This window comes from Poecilia mexicana, unplaced genomic scaffold (assembly GCF_051168715.1).
Source record: "Poecilia mexicana isolate PSO_F unplaced genomic scaffold, ASM5116871v1 scaffold_11, whole genome shotgun sequence".
Classification (NCBI taxonomy): domain Eukaryota; kingdom Metazoa; phylum Chordata; class Actinopteri; order Cyprinodontiformes; family Poeciliidae; genus Poecilia; species Poecilia mexicana.
In genome coordinates, this window is record NW_028263380.1 from 1,801,895 (window position 1) to 1,813,773 (window position 11,879).

General features: G+C 39.0%; 1 protein-coding gene across 1 annotated transcript in view; it reads left to right on the top strand.

The window, feature by feature from the left end:
• The window catches only part of col28a1a (collagen, type XXVIII, alpha 1a), a 35,775-nt gene extending 26,731 nt beyond the window's left edge, over positions 1-9,044 (top strand). Inside the window, exons 22-35 of the mRNA XM_088010051.1 lie at positions 544-612; positions 2,988-3,056; positions 3,153-3,221; positions 3,358-3,426; positions 3,530-3,598; positions 3,794-3,862; positions 3,972-4,052; positions 4,280-4,315; positions 4,392-4,428; positions 4,639-5,193; positions 6,097-6,243; positions 6,590-6,618; positions 7,293-7,536; positions 8,844-9,044. Of these exons, the coding sequence (XP_087866177.1) occupies positions 544-612; positions 2,988-3,056; positions 3,153-3,221; positions 3,358-3,426; positions 3,530-3,598; positions 3,794-3,862; positions 3,972-4,052; positions 4,280-4,315; positions 4,392-4,428; positions 4,639-5,193; positions 6,097-6,243; positions 6,590-6,618; positions 7,293-7,536; positions 8,844-9,016 (1,716 nt within the window). The 3' untranslated portion in view covers positions 9,017-9,044. The remainder of the gene's footprint in view (positions 1-543; positions 613-2,987; positions 3,057-3,152; positions 3,222-3,357; positions 3,427-3,529; positions 3,599-3,793; positions 3,863-3,971; positions 4,053-4,279; positions 4,316-4,391; positions 4,429-4,638; positions 5,194-6,096; positions 6,244-6,589; positions 6,619-7,292; positions 7,537-8,843) is intronic.
• The last annotated feature ends 2,835 nt before the right edge of the window (positions 9,045-11,879 follow it).

An 11,879-nucleotide genomic window follows, 5' to 3' on the forward strand; every position in this document is an offset into this window, starting at 1 on the left:
ACCAAACAATGACAGTAGTAAAAGGATAGACATGTTTTTTTAATTCAAAATAAGATTCATATTAGTTATTGTTTCACACATGTCTAATGCTTGTCAAAAGAAACCATTAACTTTGTTCCCTCAGATGTGAGTTAAATGTTATGCAAAGCAGGAAGGTCACTGATGCATTGTGAACTTCTCTCAACCATCACTGATTTAACAAGAGGGCTGTTAGGATTTCTTTCACATTTTTTCAGTGTTGCCTTATTTAATTTGGCTCCTAATGACATGAGTATGATTTTTTAGAGGTGAAAGGCCATAGAATCATAACACAGAACCAGTGACAATCTTGTTTACTTCAATTATCTAACACCCTGACCAAATTGGTGATTTTTAAAAATACAAATAGATATATTTTAAAGAGTATAATGACCTTCCCTGTGATAACACTGATATGGTAATTTCTGCATTTACCGTATATAGAATCACCAACCTTTATGTAGGTGGTGTTTGTACTTATGTTTTTCCTGTCATGAATCCTTTTGGTTTTGTTGCTCCTGACAGGGAGAGCCAGGCCCCGTGGGACCATCTGGACCTGTTGGAGAGCCTGGAGTGGGAATAATTGGACCCAAAGTAATATGATCACAGATTCTAGTGATTATTTACCCATTAAAAACCAACCAAAAAAAGACTTAAGAGTGATGAAACTAAAGGCAAATGTAACTCAATTTATGCATCATGTGTTTGTAGTTTATTCAGTATAAAGGAGGTCCAGAACTTTAAAAATGCAGTTCTGTGGAGGATTTATTCAAAATTGGCAGGCAAACAAAGAGGTACCTGTTCACAGGGGGCCTTTTGCCTCTCCTGCTCTGGTTCTGCCTGGCAAACGGTTTGGTTTCCTCACCTGCTCATCCACTGACTGACTGTTTGACCGGTAAAAAAACCAGATGACCATCCTGTACATACAGAGCTGCCTAAAGCCTTGAATTAACCATGTCCCAAACAGGAATATTAAACTGACATTTTCTTGGGTTTTCTTCAGCTTAACTCAGGTATCTCTACATGTTCCTCTCACAGCAAACATTTATTCTGCTAATCAGATCCACTCTACTAATCACATTTATTTAGAGGTCTGAGTTTTATTCTACTGGACTCCACTGTTGCTCTGGGTTCTGCCTGGTTTCCTTTGTGTTTTGTCTAAGTTTGCTTTTAGTTTTTTTTTTTTCATTAATGAGGGAAATATTGTATATCAGTGATTCTTGAGAATAGGGACAAAATGGGTTTTAATTTTCCCATATTTTTTTTTTATTATTTCTCAACCTTATGTATGCAAATATGACAAATAATGTTTAGAAAATATGAAGATGCTAAGGTGCAGGCTCCCAGTTGCGAATTTTTAAAAAAAAATTACATTTTTAATCGACCTGACCCAGAACTTTGTCATCACCATCTGACAGAAATAAATCTAAAATGATTTTTAAAATACCCTATTAGTGATATTTTTACTCAATCTACAGACAAATGCTTCTCAAGAAATAAAATAAATATTATTTAAAACAAAAAACAAGAAAAAGTCCATCTGATGGAGTTGACACAGAACTGAAGGTGGTGACAAACTAGTGAGTAAAATGAAAAACTTGGTACATGTGAAGTAATGCAATTCATGTAAAATACATTAAAATGAATTAGTTGCACAATTAAGTGAGATTTGACAACAATTTCACTGAAAGAGTCAGAAAAACTCTGACGGAGTTGACATCTGACGGAGTTGACGAAATGCCAAACTACCTCAATTTATATGATGTTATTCTGAAGGAGGCCATATTGTAGCTCGTCAGGTCCATGAAATCTTTACATTAAACCAAAATTAAGCTTTTATTTCGCAAAATTTCATCAAAGTTTTGTAAATTGTCAGTTATGGAGTTGACACATCATGGTTGTGACAAACAACTTAGGAATAAAACAGAAGAAAAAACTAAAGAATAACTTAAGCTAACCGGAGCTAACTAGCCCTCCTAGCAAAGGAAGAGAAAGGAAGTGGTCATGGGGTCCTCAGAAGTTCTGGTGCCCCCCAATAATGCCTGATTTTTTTACATTCTTTTCATTTCTGACGGTGTTGACAAAAACTAAGGACAAATTTCAACGGAGTTGGAAAATATCTAAAAATTATTTTTAATTCAATTTATCGATACTTTTATAATTATTTATATGACTACTTATACTTAATTGTCATAATATATAATTTTAGTATTTCTTTAATTGTTTTAAACTATAAGAATGTAAAAGGGCTTTTACAGGCATCATCCACCGACTACAATGTTTAAAATAAAAAAATATTCAGCAAAAAAAAGAAAAATATACATTGTTGTGCTCACATGACCCAGGTTAGTTTAGTTAGATATTTGAAAAAAATATATTTTGTGTATATTTTATTCAAATTTCATGCTTTATCCATAGGACCTGTTTTGTCCCTATTCTCAAGAATCACTGATATATTATTGTTTATACTTCAACACCAGGGAAAAATACTGCATATATCAAACTTAACTTAAAAGAAATTAAACTTTGACGCCTTGAAATTGGGCTCTGTCTCTTTAAGAAGCTCCTGCTCTTTCCGGCACTCCCCCATCAGCACATTGTCACAACACCTTCAGATTCTGCCTTTTACAACCATTCTTATGAGTGTTGGACGGTATGATGAGCTCAGCTGACTTGCAGAGTTATTCCTGCAGTCGGAGGTTTGATCCACGCTCCGTCCGTCTCAGACGTTGTCTTTGGGTAAGACTCTTCACCTGCCTTGCCTGCTGCTGGTGGTCAGGGGGCCCACCACCAGCAGGCAAGGTCCTGATGACCATCAGTGTGTGAATGTGTATGTGTGAAGCACTTTGGAGTTCCCTGGACTTGAAGAAGCGCTATACAAGTACAGGTCATTTGGATTCTTATCTTTCATCTGCAGTAGACCTGTTGATTCATGTTGGTGTTCTGACTGCTTCCTACTCCATCGCCAGGGAAACAAAGGTAGTGTTGGACCTGTTGGGCCACTGGGGCCAAAGGAAGACTCTGTTCCTGGACCTGAGGTAATAGAAGGACAGTGGGGTGTACTAAAGTCACATTTTGCATAGTACCTACAGTGTCAGAGGTTAGTGTCTAAACATATTTGACTCCATCTCCAGGGTTTGCCAGGTTTGACTGGACTAAGAGGAGAAATGGGACCTGAAGGAAAAGGATTACCGGGAGCAACGGTGAGCTGTGTTTTATAAATTCATAAACTACAATAAAGTTTGGAAGGTATTTTTACAAACTACTATACTGGAGAGTTGAACTGCCTATGAGGTGGATGTGTTCAAATTGTGTTGTTTTGTTGACTTTTTTTGATAGGGTGAAAGAGGCTTACCGGGTGTACCAGGACCATCAGGACCTCCTGGAACTGGACTTCCTGGGCCAAAGGTCAGAGTGGGAATTACAAAGATGTGTGTCCTTTTGAAGTGTTTAATTTTTTTTTTATTATAGAAACATATTCAATGGTTTCCTTAATATCTTTGATTTACAGGGTTCTACAGGACAGCCTGGCCCACCTGGCATGCATGGGCCTCCAGGAGAAGGACTACCTGGACCAAAGGTATGAAGGAAACAGTAATGGGGTCTGAATGAGAGTCATGTTATGTGAGAAAAGGTCAGAACTTTGGACCCAATCAGGGTGGTTAATTCAGACATTTTGAGTGAATCATTTTTCAGTTTGGCTGACTGGCCTTCAGTCTTCCATGTGATCTGACGCATTGGACAGTCTGACCAATCCATCCATCTTTATCTCCAGGGCGAGCATGGATTTCAAGGTCCAATGGGACAAAGAGGGCTTCCAGGAGCAGATCTCTCAGGACAGAAGGTACAGTAACTCTGAGGCTGCAGGTGGGAATAATTTCATACCTGACTTCTGCTGCGTTCACTTACCAGTGCTCCAAAATGCTATCATAAGGAAAGCTTTTATGCTTCAGGGTAGTCAAGGATCTCCTGGACAAAAGGGGAAAAAGGGAGATATGGGGGACCTTGGACCACCTGGCTCTCCTGGAAATCCGGTAACATGACAGGTTCAGTTTGTTTAAAGGGCCAGTTTATTAATCACTATTCAATCTATGATATCAGGCTGTTTTCTACACTTATTCATTTTATGCCGATCTAAAATTTCTGATTGGTATGTATTAGTGTTTTTCCACATAATATATAACTTTGTTTTGTTTTTTTTCTGACAGCCTATATTCCAGTCATGATATTGTATATACATAACCATATTCTGATCCTCTAGGGGAGACCTGGAGAAAAAGGAGAGCCGGGACTTGCGGTTAGTACCAGACTGGGAGAAACGGCTTAATGATGGACTTCTGGGTTTCTTAAATATTTTTGTTTCCCATCCACAGAGAGATGAAGTCATCCAGATCATAAAGGAAATATTTGGTAAAACTCTGAAGGGGTGTATGTTTAAATAACTGTTGTTGTGTTAGCAGGAAATATTCAAGTACATTAAACTTGATCTATCATGTAAACTGTATAGTGAAGTCAGAAAGATATAAAATTATGACAATGTTTATTTTTGTATAAATGTATAAGTCTTATCTGTGTACATAAAGGTTTTAAACCCTTAACTTTTCCCTTTCCGCGTGCTAGGATGTGGCGTCATGTGCAGAGAGATTCCACTGGAACTGGTATTTGTGATTGACAGCTCTGAGAGCGTGGGCCCGGAAAACTTCGAGGTAGTTAAGGACTTTGTGAACGCGATTATTGACCAGTTCACTGTGAGCCAGGAGGCCAGCCGCGTTGGGGTGGTCCTCTACAGCCATCTGAACACGGTGGTGGTCGGCCTGCAACAGCAGTCCAGCAGGGAGGAGATCAAGGCTGCTGTCAGAGCCATGCCCTACCTGGGCGAGGGTACCTTCACCGGCAGCGCCATGCTCCAAGCCAGGAAGGTGTTCAGAGACTCTCGACCCCATGTGAGGAAAGTGGCTGTAGTTTTAACGAATGTTCTGTTAGATCAGCGTGATCTGGTGCAGTTTAAAGAGACAGCCTCAGAAAACCATGCAGAGGGGATTGAGGTGTTGATCATAGGTGTGGTGAAAAAGACTGATCCTCTTTATGAAGAGTTCCTGAGTGAGATGAAGACTGTTGCCTCTGATCCTAAAGAAGAACATGTCTACATTATCGATGACTTCCTATTGCTGCCTGGTGAGTTAATACACAACAGTTCCTTGTTATTGTTCTAAAGTGTGTCGATTATTAAGAAGACACAATTTCTGAAGTTCATTTAAGAGGTTAGTTAGAAGGGTCATACAAACAACACAATCAAACGTAAATATCGCATACATGCACCAGGTTTATTTTGAAGGTTGTGAAAATCAGTGAGCTGCTTGGAAAGTTGTTTCTGTGATGCATCAGGCAGAGGATGTCTGATAGAACAGACATGACTTCAGTCGTTTTCGTTTTCATTGTCATTGTAAGAGTCAATGGCTCAGGTCTCAAACAAAAGTCTGATTCAGTAAGCACAACACTGCATGTAAACAGTAAGCATCAGTTGTTTTGCAAGATGTTCACAAGAAAATATGGTCCAGTTGTTTAAAAACGTCTCATGCTAATTAGTTCTTATTTTGTTAATATCTTATTATATTAAACTACAGACACAATTCAACACGACGTATCAGAAGTTTATTTGTGGATTCTGTATTTTGAGCATTTAATGTAGTTATTATTAAGAACCTGATCTTTTACATTTAATAAGATGGAAACAACCTTACCAGCATGCATAGTTGTATATTAAAACAACCAAAAATTTTAACATCTTTCTCATCCAAAGTCCTTCCTTTAACCCATTCCTCTCCTTGATCTAAAACCATTCAGCATTCCTCTCTAGAGGAAATCTGTAAATCTTTTCACCTTAGCTATTTTAGTAAGTAAGTAAGTAAACTTTATTTATATAGCACTTTTCACAGACATAAAAATCACAAAGTGCTTTACAAAAAAGGAAACGCATCAATATTAAAAGAATCTAAAATCAATGAACAAAATTAACCAAAAGCCAGTCTGAACAGACTGGCTTTTGATACAACTTTTTTTTTTTCATTTCTGACATAGTTCTGGAGAATAATATTCTGAAGCAGATTTGTGATCGAGATGCAGCGGCACCATTTAGTCCAAAATCGTTGTTTTCATCTGTGGAAACCCATCCGAATGGACCGGAAGACATCGAGTCTAAAAAGATCCCAGAAGCAAAAAACACAAGGGTAACATTGCTGTCATATTTTGTATTATTATGGTACTTGTGTAAAAAGCATTAAGCCACCATTTATGATCGTGTATTGTATGATTAAACTATAATTTAATAGAAATCATTATTTGCTATCTAGCTTACATACCCTTCACTCTTTCTGAGCAGAAAATCAGTCACAACATGGATGTTCTTTGGGCAAAATTTGCTAAATGATTTAAAGCAGGAAGAACGAAGCGTGGTAAAAACCAGCTGCTTGTTCTACACTTTGCTTCATTCAGAAGGTCTGGACCCACAGCTGTTAGTGTTTTATATGCATCCTGTATTTTAATAATTAAACACCAGAAATGTTCTGCTGTGGATTAATGCACCCAGTGGAAACCATCTCTGCGCCACCATAGAAGCTAACGTCATTAGTCCTGCTTATATCCACTCTTATGGGTACAGCCAATCAGCACCAAGCAAAATGACTGGGGCTCTTTGGTTGGCTACTCTGCAAGTAACATTGTGATTAGGTATTTCATCATCCCAAGCTGCATTTCCTTTAGATTATTTTCCATGTATACAAAAATCTGCAAAAAAGCTAATTTTCTTTGGAGTTCAATTCCACTGAACAGTCCACAAATACTGAACTGTGACTAGGCGACTATAACAAATGCATCCTGCAATGGCCCTTTTGTTCGATGGTGGGTGCAGTCAACAGATCAAATTACACCAGGAAAACTGTCAAACTGTAAATAGGGCGTCACTGTTAGCCTGTTTCCTCCATCATATGGAAATTTGATAAACCTGATTTATGATTTAATCCAACAAAGCTAACAAGTTTTACCAAGAAACTTTTTTGTGTCCTTTGCACATATACCTGTGTGGCACAGAAAGAGAGCAGATGGCATATAAAAACAATAATAATAGGGCACAGTCGGTGAACCAGAAGGGCCTGTTTGTGACTCTGTTGCTATTTTCTACATGAATGAAGTGCTGTGATGATAGCACTGGAAAAGTTGGTGACATGGTGAATCAGAACCTGACTCTTTTGTTCTTTTGCTCATCCGTTTCCCTCTAGCCACCTGCTCCACAGCCCACTGAGTCACTGTGGCCTCATGAGGACCAGTTTGACCCTGAGGTGACGGTGGAGCCCTCCAACAAGCAGCCAAGTCTACCATTTACCCCTCATGGTGAGAAGGGAGAGTCAGGGCAGAACTCTGTGGTGCAGCGGCAGAGTCCGACTGACTGGCCAGGTGAGGTGGAGAGCTTTCATACAACCTTTGGCCCTCCATCACCAACTCTGACTGTGTCACCTCCATCAGGTAAATAGCAGAATCATAACACACTAACATGTCACACCCCTGGTTAAATTCATATACCTGAAAAGAAACAAAAAAGCTGAAGAGATTTTATGTAAGTTTGAACAGATTGAGCTCTGACACATACAGTATGTGGCCACACATCTGTATGTTCCTTATACACGGAGGAGAAAACAACTCTGAAGCCCAAAGAACAGATGTTACTTTGGGTTTACATGAGAGATAATTCACTTAAATCCTAGGATCCAGTGTAATAAAAGTCAATAAAGCATAACTGAAAACACAGAGTCTGGTACACATCCTCTACAGCAGGGGTGCCCAAGTCCAGTCCTCGAGAGCCACCATCCTGCAACTTTCAGATGCATCCCTGCTTCAACACACCTGAATCAAATGGATGGCTCGTTACCAGGCCTCCGTAGAGCTGATCCTGGTCTGTTGGAGTAAGGATACTTCTAAAACTTGCAGGATGGTGGCTCTCGAGGACTGGACTTGGGCAACCCTGCTCTACAGTCTCCAGAAGATGGGCCGTGTTTGGATCTGAGTGAATGCTGCGCTCCTTCCTCATTACAGCTGGTCACCACAGACACTCTTCAGCACCAAAATACATTCTAGAACTGTTGTGACATAGTTCTGGAGAATAATATTCTGAAACAGATTTGTGATCAAGATGCAACTGCACCATTTAGACCAGGGGTGTCCAAAGTGGGTCCTGGAGGGCCGGCATCCTGCATGTTTTAGTTCTCTCCCTGGTTTAACACACCTGGATCAAATAATGGCTCGTTAGAGGCCTAAGAGGAACATTGACAAACTGAAAAGGTTGTTACCACCACCAGGGAGAGAACTAAAACATGCAGGATGCCGGGCCTCAAGGACCCACTTTGGACACCCCTGACTATTCTGTCAGTTGCATTATGTATTGATATTACTCATGTGTCTGTCATGATATACATAGTTATTGATTTATTGCTTATTAATAATAGTGTATTAGATAGGCTGTAAGTGCACCAAGCATCTACTGCCAACTGAGCTGGTAAATTACTGCAACCGGTTTTATGTGTGTGACTGTGGAGCAGAGGTGTAGCTAAATGCTACCACACTGGTTTGGGAATCGGTAATTATTGACTTGTAAAATGCTTGAAAAGGGAAGGAAGATTAAGTTTTAGTTGATTAAAGGTTTATTTAGATCAGTGTAGATATTACTAGTTTATTTGCAAACTAGCTACCAACAGATAGGTTATGTACATATTAACCTGCCACATTGGATCAATCCACAATCCACCAAAACAGTTATCATCTGCTTCATCCTCCAGGTGGGGGGTGCAACCAGCCTCTTGAACCTGGTCCGTGTCGGCAGTACAGGACTAGGTGGTACTACGACCCGGAGGCCAACGCCTGTGCACAGTTCTGGTATGGCGGTTGTCAGGGCAACGCAAACAACTTTGAGAATGAAGCCAACTGCAGGAATACCTGCGTCTACACGTAACAGGCTGTGTAGTGGAAAATTGGGCTTGGTGCTAAACAGATTCCATTAGTTCCAATAACAGCAACATGAATGAGCAGTCCCTGAAGCAATACCTGTCATGTTCCGACTGCTGAGGGAAACATGTTGCTGCTATCTGAAATCTGTTCTCACTGAACTTTCTTTGTTCCTTTCTGTTATGGCTGTTAACTGACTGTTGACTTGAAAATCTGGTCCTTCTACAGACTCGTAATACGGCCCAATGGAAGCCCATCTCCAATGCAATGGAAAATATATATATTTCATAATCATATATATAAGATACAAGTAGCTATCTCATAGTTATGACTTAGCTATTAATTATAAGAGTTAGGTGAAGCTTAAGTACTAGTTTAAGCACAAGTTTGAATTTTTTTCATCAGTGATGGAACTGGCCTTCATACACCCTGTAGATTCAGCTTGTTTTGGTCTCAACTTCTACCTGCTTTCAGGCTAACATAAAACTTTATTCATGTTCTAAAGCTTCACCAGTTTACCACTAATGGTGCTGAGTTAAGCCGGGTCAGACATTTCACTGAATTCCAATTATATTTATAAAGCACAAATTCAGGACTTGACATCTCAGGAATATTACACAGAAAGAAAATCTGTTGAATTCTTGTCAAGTTAAACACAAAGTAGTTCACTTTAACTACTTTGATTCATCTGTATCTGTCTTTGGTCTAATTCAAGTAGAATTTTTTTCATGTAATGCCAGCTTGCAAAAATGTGTAGAACAAAGAAAACCAACATATTACATCAGATCTACAGGAATTTCAGAAAATACAAATAAAATAAGTCAATATCCATTTTTGTGTAACTAAGTGACAAAAAGATTTTAAATGAGGCCATGCTGACAATAGCAGCATGTTTTCCTGAAAGCTGAAGTCTTTAACTTTCAGCAATTCATGTAATAGACCAACACAAAGTAGCACATTACTTAGAAGTCTTGACTGCAGTTTTCCGCAAGTCATAAAGGCGACACAGCAGAATTTGTTCTATGGAACCAAAATGCTACATGTGGTGGGAAACTGTGTGATTATGGACTGCCTTAGACCAAAAAAAAATTGGTAACACTTTATTTGAAAGGGGTGTGCATAAGACTGACATGACACTGTCATAAACATGACATATCACCTGTCATGAACATAAAGAAGTCTTTATGAATGTTTATGACAGTTGTCAAGAGTTGTCATTTGGTAAATAATGACACTTTTAATGCAAAGTTGCTCTAAAAGTTGCATTAAAAGTCCATTAAAAGTGCCAACTTTGTATGATTTTGTAAATTATGATAATTGAATGCAAAGTTGGCATTTTAATGGGCTTTCAATGCAACTTTTAGAGCAACTTTGCATTAAAGTGTCATTATTTACCGAATGACACTTCATGACAACTCTCATAAACATCCATAAAGACTTCTTTATGTTCATGACAGGTGTTATGTCATGTTTATGACAGTGTCATGACAGTCTTATGCACACCCCTTCAAATAAAAGAAGATGTTAGAATGGCCAAGTCAAAGTCCAGACCTTAATCTGAGATTCTGAGAATTCATATTTCCTCTAGAAATGTGACATTCATTGACACTCTCAAGTCAATTTGATTGACAATGAGCTATTAAAAAAAAGAAGGTAACATTTTCAGCCTGTAGATCAGGGGTCCCCAAACTTTTTCCTGCGAGGGCCACATAGCTGTTCCTTTCTCTGGTCGGGGCGACACATTCGCGCTTTTAAATAGATTTTTACCCAGAATGCAAATGGAAAAAACCGTGAGTGAAACGGTGACTGGGACTGACTAGTATATATTCCATTGAGGGAAAGTTAGTTTCACATCTGCTCAAAAGCCCCCTGGTGGTTGAAGAAAAATCCACATATAAACTGGAAAATACAATATATGAAAAAAAACACTGAATGCTCTCTGGTATGAGGAGGCGGGCCGGATCCGGCATTGTTCAGGGGGCCGGACCAAATGACGTGGCGGGCCGGATCCGGCCCGCGGGCCGTAGTTTGGAGACCCCTGCTGTAGATGTTCAAAGCAAATGATCAAAGTTTATTTGTACAGCACATTTCAGCAGCAAGGCAGTTCAAAGTGCTTTACTTCATAAAAACATAAAAAATCAACAATTGAAACATTAAATTTTTCCAAGTTGGTTGTGGAAGTTTGTTCTATAATACATATAATTATAACTATGCACTGCTATGTGTTGGTCATTTACCTGAAATCCCTGGAAAATAATTGTGGTTGTAGTTTAATAAAATGTAAAAACCTTTAAGTGGTGTGAATATTTTTGCAAGTCACTATCTTTACTGAATTCTGTATAGTTGCTAGTGTTAAGGAAGATTTCTCTGAATTAGTTAATTTTGGAAAAAGTTTGGCTCTCTCTCTCCCTTTATGATCCCGGGTCCTCTCGCAACGGCCACATGTAGCCACTCAGAAGAAACAGCAATGCATGTTGACGTCACAGAATTTCAGAGTTTAATCCAAAAGAAGAAAACGCATAAAATTACAACAGAACTGCAGAAAAACAGAGACATACATTCATTTACCTGACAGACATGGAAAAAAGAAGGAAAGAAAGAAAAGCAAAGACGTCCAAAGACGTCTTTGGAGAGTTGCAGGAGCAAATCTGGTCTTTTACTTCTGAGGAGAAAGTTTTATACTCGGGGCGTATTCTTGTCTTTAATTTATTCAAATAGGCGTATCTTTGCTCATCCAACCAGGAGCTATCTCTGACCCTTTTTCTAAAGCCAGAAACTCCTGCTGTGTTTACGACTCTCCACAGATGGGTGTGAAAGTTGGAACTTCTACATTTTGTTTCCCACACAGACAAAAGGCAGTTCAAAGGATC